The sequence below is a fragment of the Leptonychotes weddellii genome, chromosome 15, assembly GCF_054177405.1.
Source record: "Leptonychotes weddellii isolate Sample4059 chromosome 15, ASM5417740v2, whole genome shotgun sequence".
Classification (NCBI taxonomy): domain Eukaryota; kingdom Metazoa; phylum Chordata; class Mammalia; order Carnivora; family Phocidae; genus Leptonychotes; species Leptonychotes weddellii.
Genome location: NC_138383.1, coordinates 16,830,710 through 16,848,810, shown reverse-complemented (window position 1 = coordinate 16,848,810; position 18,101 = coordinate 16,830,710). Strand labels below are relative to the sequence as shown.

Genomic DNA, 18,101 nt, shown 5'->3' with positions numbered 1-18,101 from the left:
TCCGATTCTACACTGCTCTCACTTTGGGTCTTCTTTTGGCATTCCAGAACTCAGCCCAAGGATGGCCCTTCCGCTCTACTGTCCTCCAAGCCCTTGGACGCAGCTGTTGTTCCTTTTCCTCCTGCCAACAGGGAAGGTGTGTCCCCCTCCGGCCTCCCCTTGACGTTAGAGGACCCCGATCCCTTTACTCCCTATTCCCTGGACAGCTGAGTCGTCACACCACAGCCGTGGCGACCTGTCCCTCTGGTCAGGGGAGGAACACTCTCAGACTTCCCTCAGCTTTGTCTCGAGAGGCCTGCAGCTGCCCAGCTCACCTGTGCTCAGGTTCCCAGGTGTGGGGGCAGGGCTGGGGCTGCATGCGGCATCTTGTTCGGAAATAAAGCAGCTGCCCACTTCACTCGCCGCCTCCTCTCCTTTCCACCCACCCCTGCTCCTTGTCCATCTGTCTTGCCGGTGGTGCTTTGGCTGGGGCGGAGCCAAGCTGCTCGTTTTCCTTTTCTCTCTCTCTCTTCATAAACTTTCCTTTTAGACAGTTTTAGATTTACAGAATTATTGCAAGATAATCCAGGGAGTTCCTATATACCCCACACCCAGTTTCCTCTGTCATTAGCCTCTTATACTAGGATGCACACTGCTTACAACTAACCAGCCAGTGTTGGGACATTACTATGAACCGAACTTCATGCTTTATTCAGATGTATTCAGTTTCCCTGTCGTCCTTTTTCTGTTCCAGGACCCCACATTCCGTTTAGTTGCCGTGCCTCCTTAGGCTCCTCTTGGCTCTGGCATTTCCTCAGGCTTTCCTCGTTTTTCATGACTCTGATAGCTGCAAAGAGTACGGGTCAGGCATATTCCAGGATGCCCTCTATTGGAATCTGTCTCCTTAAAGAAAGATGAGACCGGAGTTATGTGTTTTGCCGAGGAAGGTATATTCTCGTCACACATCAAGGGTTGATGGTGACCTTGATGACCTGGCTCAAGTAGCATCTGTCAGGTTTCTCCGCTGTAAATTTGCTTCTTCTCCCTCTTCATGCTGTCCTCTTTGGAAGGAAGTCACTAGGTGCAGCCCACACTTAACAAACAAGGAGTTATGTTCCACCCTCTCTAAGGACAGAATATCTATATAGTTTATTTGGAATTCTTCCTCATTTCTTAGTCCTACATTCATATCCGTCTGGACTCATGGGTGTTGTCTTATGCGTTGGGTTGTAATCCAGTGCCACTTTACTGTGTGGCCAAGCAACTGCTTGTCACTGTAGCTTTGCTGTGCCACCTTTCAGACCAGAGTTGGACAAGGGCCATGTACGGGGTGTAAAAGGTGTAATTATACCAAGTCGCCAACCTTGTTTTCCTTTCTGGGATGAAGGGAAGAAAGGAATTATCCCCCAACTCGTGGTTGAGCGGGTGTGGGTTAAAGACCCTAGTCTGACCACCAGCCTCCCCTGCCTCAGCCCCAGTCTTCCCTAAGGGGCTGTGAGTCCGAGGCCTCCAATGGGCTTGGGTACTGCTCTGGGGAAGGATGCTCATCTCTTTCTTCCCAAAGAAAGCCTGACCCCCTGGATCCCCGTCTCAAAGCTGAAGTGAGTGAGTGCTGCAAGAATTCCATGTTCAGCAGGCTATTAGTGGGGCCCTGTTCGAGAAGGCTTTTGTGTTCCAAGCCCAGGAGCAAGAAGGGGCTAATTCACTAGCAACCCTCCTACCTGAACAGATCGTGCACTTCTATCTCTTCTACCCACTGCTAATTCCCCAGCTCTGCCGATGCAGCTCAGATCTGGGCCACAGCCCATCTACCCTGTATGGTCTTCCTGCACCTAAACCACCCCATGCCCCTGGCCCGCACTACCATTCCCCACTCAACTCCCTTGAGCCCTGATCTCTACTTCTCACAGTCCTGACCAGGGTCCTGGCTTCTTGTGTGCTTCATCACCCTACAGGCTCAGCTCCCAGAAGGCAGGGTGGGGAATCCAATCACCTAGCATTGTTCTATCACTAGACCTGGGTTCCCTGTGGGTTCGTGCGTGGGCTGGAGTAAAAGCCTCCTCTTTCTGCCCTCAGGAAGCTAAGGACAGGAGACAGAACACAGGATATCTCTGGGGACTGGGTTGTAGTCAGAGTACCTTCAGGCGCATATGACAGACAAGAAGGCTGCAGAGAGGCTGAGGAAGTCAACACAGCCTTGCACCCCACACGTCATGGCTACTGTGCGCCTCAGAAGGGGACGCCCACCCCACCTTGGCCCCTCTTGGCCCCACCCAGCCTTGTCAGCTCCCAACCCTGGGAACTCAGCTGTGGGTGCTCAGCCAGGCCGTTGGCGGGGCAATTAAAACACCAAGTGGGTTCCAACAGGGTTAATCACAGCTGCATTTATAGAGGCGCCTTTCTCTGAGGATCTCGAAGACCTTGCTGTGCATGATCTCATTCCTCCCTCTGGGATCCCCCACCCCGGAATACCACCAAGAAGCTGGGGCCAGAGTGGGTGAACGGCAGGGTAGGGGCAGTGCCGGAAGTGGCCCAGGCTGCTGCCACCCACCTGGGCAGGCAGATGAGTGTTTGCTCTGGCAGAGAACAAGGGCCCTCAGTCAATGCCCTACACACAAGGGGCCAGCATGCGACGAGCCAAGCGCTCCCAAACACCACATCAAGACCTACTGTGTGCCAGGCCCTGCTGGGTTGCAGAGACCCAGCTGACTAAATTCAGGTCCTGCTCTGGAGCCCACATCCAGCAGGGCGGACTTCTGTCCACAGCACATTGGGATAGGCCCTTCACAAAGTACATGTGCGGTCCTCTTGGAGCACCGATGGGGGCATGGCGGGGAAGGCTGAGGAGCCGCCACGAGAATGCCACGTGCCATGAGGCCCTGAGCTGAGGCATCGGGCTTACCTGGAGAGGGATGATGTTGGAAGTCAGCAGAAGTTTTCAAGCTAGGAAATGAACCGTCTTAGACAGATCCTTCCACCTGGGCGGCAGAGCCCAGAGGCTGTGGCCAGAGAAAGGAACACCGGGAGGCTGGGCTGGTCCCGGTGAGGGGCACTGAGAGGGTGACCGACAATGTGACAATGGGAGCTGGAACTTGTTTGCGTGAGGGGACCAGGGAGAGGAAGAAGTCCGAGGTCACTGTGCACGGGCGGGTGCAGAGCCAGGGAGGGGAGGAAGTGGGGCGGGCAGGGGGGCTGGGAGAGCCGCCGTGCTGGGGGACACAGACCAGGCCGACCCGAGGGGCTGAGGGGCTGCCCGCCCGCACACTGGGTGAGGTGGGGTGGTTAGGAGAGCTTCCGAGGCCCCCCGGGGCTAGCATCCCCCCCGCTCCGCCCGCCCCTTCCCTTCCCGGGCTCCGCAGAGCATCAGCCAGGGCTGTTTCATGGCCTCATTCCTCCCCCTAGAGGCTCCTGGAAGCAGAGCTGCTTTCTCCTGAGAGTGAATGGGTTTGTGGCTTGAAGGTCTCTTCGGTCAGAGTCCCCAGAGTTGCCAGGTCCACCCCTCGGCCTTCCTCAGGCAGGCAGGTGAGCCCTTTTAGGAGCTCGGGGATGGAGGGACACGAGATTCGTGGCGGGTAGTTTCTAGAGGCCGCGCTGTCCTGCTAGGGGGGCGGGGAGAGGCTCTCACCCCTGGCCACCCTCAGGTGGCCACAGCAGCATGAGCCAAAGTGCCGCATCTATGCAGTCTGGCCAGCTGGGGTCCTAGTCCTGGCTCCGCCGCTCACAAGCTGTGACCTTGTTAAGCCTAAGTTCCTCATGGTTAAGACCGACACAAAAGCACCCATTTCAGAGGTGCTCCACTGTGATCATTACCCTGATTGTGTACTTTATGGTCAAAACCAAGCTTTTTACCCTCAGGGAGCCAGGAAGTATGGCCCTTGGAGTGAAGACGGATATAAAAGTGATGTCCTTGGCGTAAAGCCCTGTGCACACATGCACAGTCACCCAGACTACTGCAGACACCGGAAGAGCTGTTTGGACCCGTCTCCGCCTGCCCTTACTTCCTGGGCTGGGGTCTGCCCTCCAGCCAACAGCTGAGAGGCTGGGGGCCTCTGGCTCTTCCTGTCCTGCCCATCTCCCAGATCAACTGTTTCACTCCCCTCGGACCTTGCCAACCCAAGACGCTCCCTCCGGGCAAGTGGGAGGATGCCGACCCTGGGGTTCCTGCTGCCCCCTTGGGAGGGCATCAACAGGGCAGGGGTTGGCCTTGGCCCTGGGCTGGGGGGAGTTGGCCCAATACCTTCTCTGCACCAGGATCATGACTCTGGGCAAATGGCGTTTACCAGGCGGGCGAAGGACCTATTTATAGCCTCAGCTGCTCCTCGGGCCGGGTCACAAGGGAGGGGCAGGGCGGCTGCTCAGAACACGGGGGGTAGTCGGGCTGGGGGAACCCGGCTCTGCCCAGCTGCCGCCGCCCAGCCCCCCCGGCGCCCCTCCCCATGGCAGAGGAGACCTTCCCGTTCACCTCCTCCACGCGGCGGGCTCTCCGGCTACAGCGGGAGTGGCTGGAGTGGGAGGACCGGCGGCGGGCCGCGGCCCAGCAGTGCCGTAGCCGAAGGTGCCCCCCCAGTGCCCGGGCCCGCCTCACCAGGCCGCGCCACTGCTGCCGAGACCCAGCCGTGCACAACGCTCTGTTCTCTGGTGACCTGCGCCAGGTCCAAGCCCTGTTCCAAGAGGAAGGCGCTGCCAACATGACTGTGGAGACTGTGAGCAACCAGCTGGCCTGGTCAGCTGAACAGGGTAGGGAGCACCCGGTGGGGCAGAAGAGGACGAAGGGAGAAGAGGGTGGGGGTGGGGATGGGGGAGAGATTTGGCCCCATCCCCTCCCTCCAGAACACAGACTAGACCACTGCTTTCCACACCCATTCTAGTTCCCTCCTCAGCAGAGAGGAGGCGCAGTGGTTTGTATGTCTTTTCAGAATTGAAATTATATTAACATATCAATTACATAGGAATACAGCTATAGTCTAATGCAGTATTTTCTCTGAATATATATATGTAAATAAATATATACACATATATATATTTTTTAAGATTTTATTTTTAAGGGGCACCTGGCTGGCTCACTCGGTAGAGCATGTGACTCTTCATCTCAGGGTCGTGAGTTCAAGCCCCACACTGGGTGTGGAGCCTACTTGAAATAAAATAAAAATTAAAAATAAGTAAGATTTTATTTTCAAGTAATCTCTACACCCAACGTGGGACTTGAACTCACAAACCTGAGATCAAGGGTCGCATGCTCCACCAATGGAGCCAGCCAGGCATCCCCACATAATATATATTTTTTTTAATTTGAGAGAGAGAGTGTGTGTGTGCAGTGGGGAGGGGCAGAGGGGGAAGGAGAGAGAGAATCCCTAGAAGACTCCCCGCTGAGCGTGGAGTCCAATGTGGGACTCATCTCAGGACCCCAAGATCATGACCTGAGCCAAAATCAAGAGTGGGACACCTAACCGACTGAGCCACCCAGGCACCCTGTTCCCACAGTGCATAAATTATATTGTATGAGGGTGCCATGATTTATATAACTAGACCCCAAATAGACTGGGTAGATTGGGTTCCTTTTTTGTAAAATTAGTTTTAATAGCAATATGATGAACATCTTTGTGTACTTGCCAGATAATTTCCTTAGGCTCTATTCTGACCAGTGGGTTTGTCCACGTAAACCAAATACCTCAACGGAGATCACCCTGCTCTTAAGACTGGCAGAGATTGCCCCAAGCCCCACTCATGGATCTGGGGGCCCCAAATCCTTGGAGAGTTTACGTTCTCACAGTCACTGCAAGCTCCAGGTTCCTGCTGGGCTTTAACTGTTAGAGATGTAACCCTACCCAAGGTATTTTGGTCTTGTCCTGCAGTATGTCTATCATCCCCCAAATGGAACTTGGCCTTAATTTCAATCCTAATACAAAACAAAACATGCTTTACCCAAAATTTGACAAACCCAGGAATTTACTTCACCATAATACAAACAACTTAAACAGTTAGATATTAGGCATCTATATTCTTTATTTTTAAAATTTTTTTTTTTTAAGATTTTATTTATTTGGGGGCGCCTGGGTGGCTCAGTCGTTAAGCGTCTGCCTTCGGCTCAGGTCATGATCCTAGGGTCCTGGGATCGAGCCCCGCATCGGGCTCCCTGCTCGGCGGGAAGCCTGCTTCTCCCTCTCCCACTCCCCCTGCTTGTGTTCCCTCTCTCGCTGTGTCTCTCTCTATCAAACAAATAAAATCTTTAAAAAAAAAAAAGGCAGACGCTTAACGACTGAGCCACCCAGGCGCCCCTAGGCATCCATATTCTTTAAACAAGTCCTTGGCCACTTCTACAATTTAGATCCGACACTAGTCCCAAGATCAGCCACTCACCCAACTCTTCCTTTCCCCACCCCCACCTCTTATTCTCCCCTCCACCTTTCCCTCACTTCCACCCTCCTCTCCCCCATCTGCCCCAGGAATATCCTAGAACTCCAAGCTAGGCTCCTTGGTCATTCCCAAGCTCAGCTCCAGGCCCTCCTATGCATAATTCAAACCCACCCCCAACGCCTGAACAAGAACCAAGGAATCCATGAGGAGCTCAAAGACCCAGAGGTTTCCTTAACAGGATTAACTCTCTTCAGTTGCCCTTGTGATTTTAAAGAGCAATTACCTTTTTTTTTCTTCAATGACATACATACTGTTTTGTTACAGATTGACAAACCATTCTAAAAGGCTATTCCAGGGGTGCCTGGGTGGCTCAGTCAGTTAAGCGTCTGCCTTCGGCTCAGGTCATGATCCCAGGGTCGTGGGATCGAGCGCCCGCATTTCTCCCTCTCCGTCTGCCTGCTGCTCACCCTGCTTGTGCTCTCTCTCAAATAAATGAAATCTTTAAATAAATAAATAAATAAAAGGCTGTTCCAATATACACTCCAAGTTCAGGGCTTGATTGCTTAGCCCCTCCCCATAGCTACAGCCTGGCACATGATTCGTGCTCAGGCCAAGGGTGCAGAGGGACGGCCATGGTCAGGGCCTGCCCTGGGAGTCTCACACACCACTCCCCAACCCTACCTGCTCTCCCCAGGGTTCTGGGTGCTGACCCCCAAGACGAAGCAGACGGTGCCCCTCACCATCGCTGCTGCCCGAGGCTACACTGACTGCGCCCGCCACCTGATCCGGCAGGGAGCGGAGCTGGATGCCCGGGTTGGGGGCCGGGCAGCCTTGCATGAGGCCTGTGCCCAGGCCCAGTCTGACTGTGTGCAGCTGCTGCTGACCTTTGGTGCCAAGGCCAACGTGTTGTCCGAGGAGGGCACGACCCCCTTACACCTCTGCACAGCCCCTGAGTCCTTGAAGTAGGTACCCAGGGGAGGGGTGTGTGTGTGTGTGTGTCTCCAGCTGACACGGCCAGGAGAAGGGGAGAAGCACCTCACATACACACATCCTCATGACAATCTAGGAGACAGGTCTCATTCCACTGGTGAGAAAACTGAAGCTCAGAAAGGTTTAGGGACTTGTCCAAGGTCACATAAGCTAAGCCCAGGAGGCAGAAGCCTTGTTGCCTTTTTGGAAAACCCTGTTCCAATTGCAGTCCCCTATCCCCTGTGAATCCTCTGTAGCCAAATTCCTACCTGTTTCGAGGTGGGCATCAAGAAAGATGTAGCCCTTGGGCGCCTGGGTGGCTCAGTTGGTTAAGCGACTGCCTTCGGCTCAGGTCATGATCCTGGAGTCCCGGGATCGAGTCCCGCATCGGGCTCCCTGCTCGGTGGGGAGTCTGCTTCTCCCTCTGACCCTCCCCCCTCTCATGTGCTCTCTCTCTCCTCTCATCCTCTCTCTCAAATAAATAAATAAAATCTTAAAAAAAAAAAAAAAGAAAGATGTAGCCCAGTGTTTCCCAGCCTTAGTACAAGGCCTCCCCCCACACCCCCCCTCCCACATTTTTAAGATCAACAGGTTTTTTTTGGGGGGGTGGAAGGTTGAGCAAAATGGGTGAAGGGGAGTGGGAGATACAGGTTTCCAATTATGGAATGGGTAAGGCTCAGGAATAAAAGGTTCAGCATAAGGAATATAGTCAATGATACTGTGATAGCGATGTAACAGGACACACGGTAGTTACACTTGCGAACATAGCATAATGTATAAACTTGTCAAGTCACTAGGTCGTGCACTTGATACTAATGTAACATTGTGTGTCAACTATACTTAAAAAAACAACAGGTTTTTCGACCCCCTGCCTGATGGTATTTGTACTTTTACAAATCAGGTCCACAGCCGGGGCTGGCCGTGGTGAGGACACTCCACAGCCCACATGCTGGGGACTTCTCCCTAGCTGAATCTAGAGCAGTGATGGACCCAGAAGTGATTTTGATCTTCCAGCCCTTTCTTGAATTCTTACAAGCACACAGTGTGCTTTCCAAAAGACTATCCTTTTAAGTGAAACTTACTGAAACCCTACTGAATGAGCTTTTCAGGGTTATTTAAATGTAGTATTTAGAAACAAAACTTAGGGGCACCTGGGTGGCTCAGTGGTTGAGCGTCTGCCTTCGGCTCAGGTCATGATCCCAGGGTCCCGGGATCGAGCCCCACATCAGGCTCCCTGCTCGGCAGGAAGTCTGCTTCTCCCTCTCCCACTCCCCCTGCTTGTGTTCCTGCTCTCGCTGCCTCTCTCTGTCAAATAAATAAAATATTAAAAAAAAAAAAGAAAGAAAAAGAAACAAAACTTAGCCCATGATTAGAATTGGCTGAGGAAATAAATTCAGCAGTTTATAGATGGCTGGCTGCTACTGCATTTTTGGCCACTGAGCCAAGCACCTACTGGACCTATACACTGAAAGGAACAGAAATTCTGGCCATTTTGGGGGAGGGACACTGGGTCATCAGGGTTTCGTCGGGGTTGCTGTGTCTACTCCTGAGCTTCCAGTGGCTGCCATTCTGGCTTTTTAAGTATAAATTACTCTTAGTTTAATTACATCATTAATTTTGTTTCATATTTGGTTTACCCCCTGGTGGTTAATGATGCATATTTGCCTCAACAGTGTTCTGGCCTATAGTTTTTTGTTTGTTTGTTTTTTAGAGAGAGAGCATGCAGGCCCATGAGATTGGGCGGGGGGAGGACAGGGAGAGGGAGAGGGGCAGGGGGAGAGAGAGAGAATCTTAAGCAGCCTCCACACCCAGCACTGAGCCAGCTCAGTCTCACAACCCTGAGATCATGACCTGAGCCAAAATCAAGAGCCAGACGCTTAACCCACAGAGCCACCCAGGTGCCCCATGCTCTGGCCTATAGTTTTTCCAGGAACTAGGAGACCATGATACAGGTGCTCCCTAAAATCTAGTTTTTGTTGTTTGGTTCCATTTGTTTTCTCTAGGGGAAACGAGCAGACTGATCCCCAAATGCCTTCCTTTGCTTGAATGGGTATCACTGGTCTGGAAGGGTGGTCTTCAAGTTTGGCAGCATGAAGAAAATATTAGGACTTCTATGCCTTTTTCTTTCCAGCTCATATTCTAATTTTCTATGTGTAACATTCATAGTGGACACAGTAGTGGGTTTTCAAGTTTTTTGCATTATCAAAATGTTAGCAGACCACTGGCAAGTGATTCAGAACTAGGCCTTGAGGTCTCAATCCACTCTGGGAGTCAGGTTTTGGAAACAAAAAATTAGCCCATGATTGGAACTTACCGAGGAAATAAACAGATTCTGGGAGGGACCGTCTGAGGCAGTGAGTACCCATTCTGACGCAGCCTCTGACTTGCTGTGTGTCCTTGGCTGTCCTTCCTCGGTCGAGTTTTCCGTCACTGAAGATGCTCCTGGGGACATCATGGGCCGCGCGACTCTGCTGTCGGTCATCGGGCTTCTGTGAGTCTGATGGTGGACACCAGGCTCGCCTCGATGGCGTGCCGGCTGGGAAGAAACGGGGAAGGGGATGACAGCCGGCCAGGCCGTGGGCCCTCAGGATCGGTCTCTGGGCCTCGCGCCTTGCCCCCCAGGTGCGCCAAGCTGCTGCTGGAGGCGGGAGCGACCGTGAACGTGGCGGCGCGGGACAGCGAGGTGACGCCCCTGCACGTGGCGGCGGCTCGCGGCCTGGACGAGCACGTGGCGCTCTACCTGGAGCACGGAGCCCACGTGTACCTGCGCACCAGCCAGGGCGAGACGGCCCTGAACGCGGCGTGCGCGGGGGCCGAGGAGGGCCCAGGCAGCGGCGGGCGGCACCAGGCGGCAGCGCGCCGGCTCCTAGCGGCCGGGGCTGATGCCCGCGCTGCCGGCCGCAAGCGCCACACGCCGCTGCACAACGCCTGTGCCAACGGCTGCGGGGCCCTGGCCGAGCTGCTGCTGCGCCACGGCGCCTGCGCTGGAGTGCCCAACGCGGCGGGCCACACCCCCCTGGACTGCGCGCTGCTGGCCGTGCAGGACGCCCCCGGCTGGGAGCCCGAGGGCCTCTTGGCAGCGCTGCTGGACTACGGGGCCCAGCCTGTGCGCCCTGAGGTGCGCGGGGAGGGCCTGCGGAAGGAGGCCCCAGTTGAGCGGGGGAGCCTGAGGCTGGAATTGCCCTGCCGCCGGGGAAGGTGGGGGTAGGGGGTGGGGGGCAAGAGACTAAAAGCCCGGTCCTGTAGCCGAAGGTCTGTCCTCACCTTGGGAAGGACCACTGAGGGCTATGGGGGAGCGTGTGGAAGGACAAAAGAGCTCCCAAGGAAACTGGCTCAGGGCCAAGAGGTTGCAGCCCACAGAAGTTGGGGTAAACTGAGGCATAGGAAAGAGGAGAGACTCAGACCTTAGCCTCCCAACTTTGGGTGTGAGTGGGGCTTTGGCTTAGGCTGGACTTGGTTCTGCCCTTGGTTGGGAGAGCCATGGTGACCCTAGCACCCTCTTTTGATTCCTAGATGCTGAAACACTGTGCCAACTTCCCTCGGGCCCTGGAAGTCCTGCTTAACGCCTACCCTTGTGTCCCCTCCTGTGATACCTGGGTGGAGGCAGTACTCCCAGAGCTGTGGCAGGTATGTCCACCCCAGGGGCACAGCTCCTTCCTGGGCTCTGGGGGAGATGGAGAGAAAGGATGAGCCCTAGGCCTTATCCCTGCAGGATGGGCTCCCCTCCCTCCCCCGGGGTCTCCTGCCGCCTAGCAGCTCAGAACACCCTCTAATCCCACACACCTCTCCAGCCTCTCTCACTGGTACCAGCGTGGACATTAATCAGGTATCCCTGACTCAGCGGGCACTGTGCCCGCATCTTTGGAGTGGTGGGTGCAGACATGGCCGAGACCCTGCCCTACAGTGTGGTCCCATCTCCCATGACCCCTGCAGGGCCTCTGGGTTCTGAATCTGAGTCTTTCAAGCTGCACCAGACACCCGGGTGGGGGCATATTGCAAATTCCCTGAGGCCCCCAGTGCTAGGTCATCCCCAGATGGAAGGGCAGGATCAAGGGTGCTGGGCCATCTGATCCTGTTCCACTCCTGGCTTAGGAGCACGAAGCCTTCTACATCTCAGCCCTGAGCATGGTGAACCAGCCGAGGCGGCTGCAGCACCTGGCCCGGCTGGCTGTGCGTGCTCAGCTGGGTAGCCGCTGCCGACAGGCCGCTGCTCGCCTCCCGCTGCCCCCGGTCCTCAGGGACTACCTGCTGCTGTGTGTGGAGGGGCGGATCCAGTGAGCCCCATGCCAGGGTGCTCCCGGAGCTGGTTCTGCCCCCTCCATCGGTCATCTCCCTACAACCCTGGAGGACCAATCCCTGGCTCTCTTGCCCTCCCCAGCCGGCTCCCCCCTTCACTGGCTTCTTGAGCTACTCACTGACCTCCCGCCCGACCCGAGCTGCAGCTTCCACTGGGAAGGTCTGCACACTGAGCCTTCACCCGCCTCCGTCTCCTTTGCTTAAGTGGATGGCCCCTCCAGCCCAAGCCACGTGGGGGTGATCCTTGTTGCTCCTCCGTCCCCTGCCACCTATGTACCTGTTTGGCCTCCTAAAGAGTGACCGACTCCATCTATACCTGCACTGCCTCTGCCCAAACTGTCTTTGTTGCTTGAAGGGAGGACCTCCCTGCTTGGTCTTGAAACCCGAGCCCCACAAGGATGCCAGAGCCCCTTCGGGAATCACAACTCTGATCATGCCCTTCGGTGGCTCCTCACCACCTTCAGGCTAAAATCTGAATTCAGTAAATAGACAGATCTTCTACCCCCGCCTCCGCCAAGCTCTCTGGTCTTCTGATTCTCCCTTCCCCCTCTGAGGTTCCTGTAATCCAGCCTCCTCAAACTGGGCAGCCTTGCGGCTTGCTGGATATGACCTGCTCCGCTTTGCTTCTAGGCGTTCTGCATGTGCTGTTCCCTCTGCCTGGTCTACCCACCAGTGATGCATGATGTCTTAAACATGGTCACTCCACTTGTGGTCTCTAAGGGCCTGTGACAGGTGGACAAGCCACTAGCTGTCCCCCCTCTCTCTCACTTCCTCCTCTGGTCCCAGAGTCAAAAGTACCATCCTTCATCTTTAAGAACCTTTTACACCAAGCCAGTTTTTGTGAATGCAAATAAATGATGTGTGCCCAGAGCCCAAGCGTGTATGTGTTAGGTTGGCATGCGGCTGACATACCCCTCACTCCATGTTTATCGCCCCACCACGGAGCACCTATTACTCTTGTGATAGGAAAAAGGGTAAAGGAACAACAGAAGGCCGTTGCCAGGCCCCAAGCTTGTAGTACCCACCGCAGGAGGGTCCTTTTGCTGAGGGACCCTGGGCTGTCCACTGCCATTACCATTTGGAATCACACAGTAGAGATGGGTCAGGAGTCCCGGGGTCGGCCTCCTGCAGCTGTTGCCAGCCTCCTCGCCTCTGTGGAGAGTTCTATCTGCGGAGATTCCCTTTCACCAACACGAAGACAATTTCGTACCTTGTTATGCAGAGCAGCAACCTCTCCTTTCTGGAAGACATGTTGGCTTTCATTTCGTAGAGCCAAAAGGCGGGAGGGAAGAGAAGGAGACCCTCTGTACTCCTGGGCCCAAGCTGACAGCCTCACTCTCAGGGGAGGATGTTGAGCTGTCCACCCCTTTACAGGAGGCAAACGCCAGCGAGCTCAGCCTTTTCTGTTGCATTTACACCTATGACAAAAAAACCCACTTAGAAAAAAACCCCCAAAAGATAAATGAGATTATGTGTATTATTTTGGGGTAGGAGATTTTCCAGGGTGAAAGCAGAAAAGATGAATAGATCTGGATACAGAAACAATTTAAATTTGGTTATAAAAGCACCAAATTATAAACACAAGTGACAGACAAAGTATTGGGGGATTTCATTTCTGGACGCCTGGGTGGCTCATTGGTTAAGCGACTGCCTTCGGCTCGGGTCGTGATCCCGCAGTCCTGGGATCGAGTCCCGCATCGGGCTCCCTGTGCTCAGTGGGGAGTCTGCTTCTCCCTCTGACCCTCTCCCCTCTCATGCTCTCTCTCACTCTCTCTCACATAAAGAAGTAAAATCTTTTAAAAAAATAAAAGATTTCATCGCCTTCATCTGTGTTATTCGCCACTGGTGACTTGCTGCTTTGCAGAGAGTGGACACTCAGATAACTGCGGAATCAACGAATCAACCTCACCAGCCATCAGGGAAAATGCAAATCAAAGCAATCATCAGGTACTGTTCCCCACCAGATAGAGGGAAATTGTAAAGATCAATAATAGGCAGTACCCATGAAGATCTGAAGATGTAAGTAAATTCTTGCTCATCCTATTGGTGGGAAAGGAAATTGCTTTTTTGGTAGGCCATTTGGCAGCACCCTTAAACACTTCTCTCCGGTTACATAAAATGCTGGTACTCACGGAACATTCACCCCAGCACTGCTTGCAACGACGCAACACGTGGGAGGTGGTGGACAAATCCTTACTCTGGAATACAATGCAGCCCTTACAAAGGGTAGTCCCTGCAATGGGAAGGAACTAGGGAGGCATGCCGAGTGACCGTTGTAGGCATGGCCTTGGAAAGATTGCCAAGACTGTTGTTGAAGAGAAAAAACAGGTTGGAATACAATAGGTACAGCCAACAAGGCCAAACCCCATGATTGTAGATGAAGAGAAAAAGGCCCAGAGGCAGGTGCCCAAGAATTGTCCTCTGGGGAGGGGAGAACGACTGTGCCAGGGGGGCGTTCTACGGTCTGTATTTGAAATTTAAAAAAAATTTCAACCCCACTGTGGTTTTTTTTTTAAGTTTTTATTTCCCCATATTTAAATTTTTTTACAAAGAGATACCCATGGATTCTTGTGAAATTAATTTTTTTTTGAGGATGTGAAGTAAATTTAATCACCACCCTCAGACAGCAGAAGTGTCTAAGTGGCGGCCCTCCCCCCACCCCCCAGGAGTGGCCTGGGTAAGCATTTTTTTTTTTTTTTAAAGATTTTATTTGTGGGGCACCTGGGTGGCTCAGTTGGTTAAGCGACTGCCTTCGGCTCAGGTCATGATCCTGGAGTCCCGGGATCGAGTCCCGCATCGGGCTCCCTGCTCGGCGGGGAGTCTGCTTCTCCCTCTGACCCTACCCCCACTCATGTGCTCTCTCTCTCTCATTCTCTCTCTCTCAAATAAAATAAATAAAATTTTAAAAAAAAGATTTTATTTATTTATTCATGAGAGAGAGAGAGAGAGGCAGAGGGAGAAGCAGGCTCCCAAGAAGCAGGGAGCCCAATGCAGGACTCGATCCCAGGACCCCGGGATCATGACCTGAGCCGAAGGCAGATGCTCAACCATCTGAGCCACCCAGGTGCCCTGGGTAAGCATTTTTTTAAGGGAAGAAAACGCAAAAGGCCCAACAATTAATTTACGAAGTGGTGGATGAAACAAGAAAAACTGAAAACCTCACTAGTGATCCAATGAATGAAATCAAAGGAACAGACATGCTTTTGTCTATCAGATTGGCAAACATGGCATGAATGACAGAGAGTGGTTAGGGAAGGAGCAGTTTTAGTACAACAGATTTACTATACACACATTGGGTTAAGACAGCATTCCAGGATTCACAAATATATTCACCATTCGAGAGCCATCTTAATTGCACATAAAAGTATAAAAACACCTAACTAAGTTCCATAGTGTAAGAAAAGCAAACATCTCAAGAACTCTATCATGAGGGGCACCTGGGTGGCTCAGTCGTTAAGTGTCTGCCTTTGGCTTGGGTCATGATCCCAGGGTCCTGGGATCGAGCCCCGCATTGGGCTCCCTTCTCCACGGGAGGCCTGCTTCTCCCTCTCCCTCACTTGTGTTCCCTCTCTCGCTGTTTCTCTCTCTGTCAAATAAATAAAATCTTAAAAAAAAAAAAAACAACTCTATCATGAAAAATGTCCAAGGAGTTCAGATCCATTCAAATACAGTTATGGGGCACCTGGGTGGCTCGGTCGGTCAAGGGTCTGGCTAGGCTTTGGCTCAGATCGTGATCTTCCATCGTGAGATCGAGCCCCACGTCGGGGTCCGCACTCAGCGGGGAGTCTGCTTGGGATTCTCTCTCTCCCTCTGCTCCTCCCCACCCCCCTTAAATAAATTAAATCTTTTAAAACAAAGCAACACAAACACCACAATGCAGTTTGCTAAGTGTTCTGGCAGAAGTCAGTCCATGCAGCTTGGGAAACATACTGTAGGTACTGAACCCCAGACAGATGAATCAGGTACCCGGAGCAGTGAAAAAGCCAGATTTGCCGGCTCCTGGGCAGGGCAGGCCTGGCCACAGGCTCCACCCTCCTGGGCTTCAGAGGTCACTGCTCAGTCATTTATTCCCTTCTCAGATTTCACTTCCCCTCTTTTCCTCCGCTCTTTTCTCCTTATAACATCTTATGAACATCTTTAGGACCTCCCCCCATTTATTCCCTGTTCTCTCTCGCCTCCAGCCTGTTTTTTGGAAGAGAAACAGTAGTAGGTGCCTACTCACGCTGCCGTGGGAACAGAAATAGGCACACCCTTCTGGAGGACGGTGTATCAAAAACCTGAACAATGTGAACACCCTTTGATCCAGCAATCCCATTTTCAGGAATTTATCCTAGGGAAAACATCATGGATGTGTACAAAAATCTGTCATCAGAGATGCACAAAGATGTTTATGCAAACACTGTTTAAAAACAAAGTACTGAAAACAATCTCAATGTCCATCCAAATGAGATAATTAGTTGAAAAATTATGGTGCGCCACGGAAGATGATACTGTTGAGCAGCTATTTAAAGCTATGCTATGATGCTATAAAAATATTCAATGACACAGGAAAAGCTTCATGGTATATAGTTGAGTGAAGAAAGGAGGGGGCCAAATATTGACAATAAGATCATATATATACAGAGAGAGAGAGAATGAGAAAGCGAGTTCAAGCGCAAGCACTAGATGACTTTAGCTATAGCACTAACGGCATAATTTGGACAATTATTTATCCCCTGTGAGCCTGTTTCCAAACCTATAAAATGGGCATTTTAAGAGCTACTTGACAGGGCTCCGTAAGATAATGTATATGAAGTACTTAGCATAGTACCTGGCACATAATAAACTTCCAAAAGCTTTAACAGTGGCTCAGCTCATTGATTTATTCATTCCCTCGAGTATTTATTGAGAGCCCTTGAACTTGCTACTCTCTCTGGAACTTTGCTTGGTAAACCTCAATTCATTCTTCAAAACTCTGTTTAACTGTACTGTGATGCCCTACCCCTCCTGCATTTTTCAAAATAAAAACACTAAATTTTAGACCCCCAAAATACATGTATGCAGAAATTAAAACAATACCTTTAATTTCACAAACATACAGTTCAACAAAAGAAGCCAGACAAAAGAATTGGAAGCAGAGACTCAGATACTTGCACATCAATGTTCATAGCAGTACTATTCACAATAGCCACGAGGTGGAAACAACACAAATGTCCATTAATAGATGAGTGGATGAAGAAAATGTGCTATATACATACAATGGAATATTATTCAGCCTAAAAAAAGGAATACAATTTTGATAGGCTCTACAACATGGATGATCCTTGAAAACATCATTAAGTGAAATAAGCCAGATACAAAGAAGGCAAATATTGTATGATTCCACTTATATGAGATACCTGGAATAGGAAAATTCATAGAAAGTAGAATGGAGGTGGGAAGAAGGCATGGGTATAGGAAATGGATAGCCGTGATGGGTGCACAAAATTACGAATGTATTTTTTTAAAAATATCTTATTTATTTGAGAGAGAGAGAGAACACGAGCAGAGGGGAGGGGCAGAAGCAGAGGGAGGAGAAGCAGACTCCCTGCTAAGCAGGGATTCCCAGTGCGAGGCTTGATCCCAGGACCTTGAGATCATGATCCGAGTTGAAGGCAGACGCTTCACCCACTGAGCCACCCAGGTGCCCATGAATGTACTTAATGCCACTGAATTAGCCACTTAAAATGGTTAAAACAGTAAATTTATGTGTATTTCACAATAAGACTTGGAAAAAAGAATAAGAAGACAGACGGCTTGATTCCATTTATACAAAGTACAAAAACAGAGAAAACTAATCTATGGTAACGGAAGTCATAATAGTGTCTACTCTGTAAGTTAGTGGCTGGAAGAGGACATGAAGGGGGACTTTGGGGTCATTTTCTATTTCTTTATCTGAGTGCTGGTTCCATTGATATGTTCAGTTGGTGAAAACAACCGAACCCTTCACTTGTGAGTTTGCCTCGTCTGCCTTTTTCATGCTTCAATCAAAAGTTCACCAGAAAACAACAAAAATCCTAACATATCTTTTGAAAAAAAAATTTTTTTTAAGATTTATTTCTTTAGTTTAGAGAGAGAGAGAGTGCAGGGGGTAGAGGCGAGGGAGAGGAAGAGAGTACCAAGTGGACTCCTCGCTAAGCCTGGAGCCCCTGGGTGGGGAGGCTCGATCTCACTAACCCTAACCCTGAGATCACGACGTGAGCTGAAATCAAGAGCCCGATGCTAAACGGACTGAACCACACATGGGCGGCCCCCCCAAAATCTTTTAAGTAATCTCTAGGACGAGCGTGGGGCTCGAACTCTCCACCTGGACTGAGCCAGCCAGGCCCCCTGAAAGAATTTTAATTGCAAAAATCCGGCTAAGTTTTTGGGAGCTGAACTTTTTTCCTCTTTTCTTCTGGGCTCCTTTTCTTGTGCCTTAAGCCTGCACTGAATCCGTGCCTTCTTTGAAAGGCTTTCTGTCTGACCTTATTTACCAAGGTCCC

The 18,101-nt window shown here is 51.6% G+C and overlaps 1 protein-coding gene and 1 long non-coding RNA gene across 4 annotated transcripts in view; one reads left to right on the top strand and one right to left on the bottom strand.

Moving 5' to 3' along the window:
* LOC115942799 (uncharacterized) overlaps positions 1–4,528 on the bottom strand; it is a 6,597-nt gene extending 2,069 nt beyond the window's left edge. The window contains exons 1-3 of one of the 3 annotated variants that reach the window (XR_014140461.1): positions 4,442–4,528; positions 2,882–3,031; positions 647–882 (exon numbers count right to left, since the gene is read on the bottom strand). This is a non-coding gene — a long non-coding RNA (uncharacterized LOC115942799). Of the gene's footprint in view, positions 1–646; positions 883–2,881; positions 3,032–4,216; positions 4,294–4,441 lie in introns of those variants that run through there. The other 2 variants (XR_004077381.2, XR_014140462.1) reach the window with 2 other exon arrangements.
* ASB16 (ankyrin repeat and SOCS box containing 16) lies at positions 4,381–12,468 on the top strand. The gene is made up of 5 exons (XM_081804880.1): positions 4,381–4,716; positions 7,028–7,295; positions 9,925–10,420; positions 10,816–10,929; positions 11,395–12,468. The coding sequence occupies exons 1-5, from the start codon at positions 4,416–4,418 to the stop codon at positions 11,578–11,580; spliced, it is 1,365 nt and encodes a 454-aa protein (XP_081661006.1). The 5' UTR covers positions 4,381–4,415; the 3' UTR covers positions 11,581–12,468.
* The last annotated feature ends 5,633 nt before the right edge of the window (positions 12,469–18,101 follow it).

Coding starts and splice junctions, on each gene's coding strand:
- ASB16 (XM_081804880.1), top strand. CDS start 4,416: ATGGCAGAGGAGACCTTCCCGTTCACCTCCTCCACGCGGCGGGCTCTC. Junction 4,717..7,027: donor GGCCTGGTCAGCTGAACAGG/GTAGGGAGCACC, acceptor TGCTCTCCCCAG/GGTTCTGGGTGCTGACCCCC. Junction 7,296..9,924: donor ACAGCCCCTGAGTCCTTGAA/GTAGGTACCCAG, acceptor CTTGCCCCCCAG/GTGCGCCAAGCTGCTGCTGG.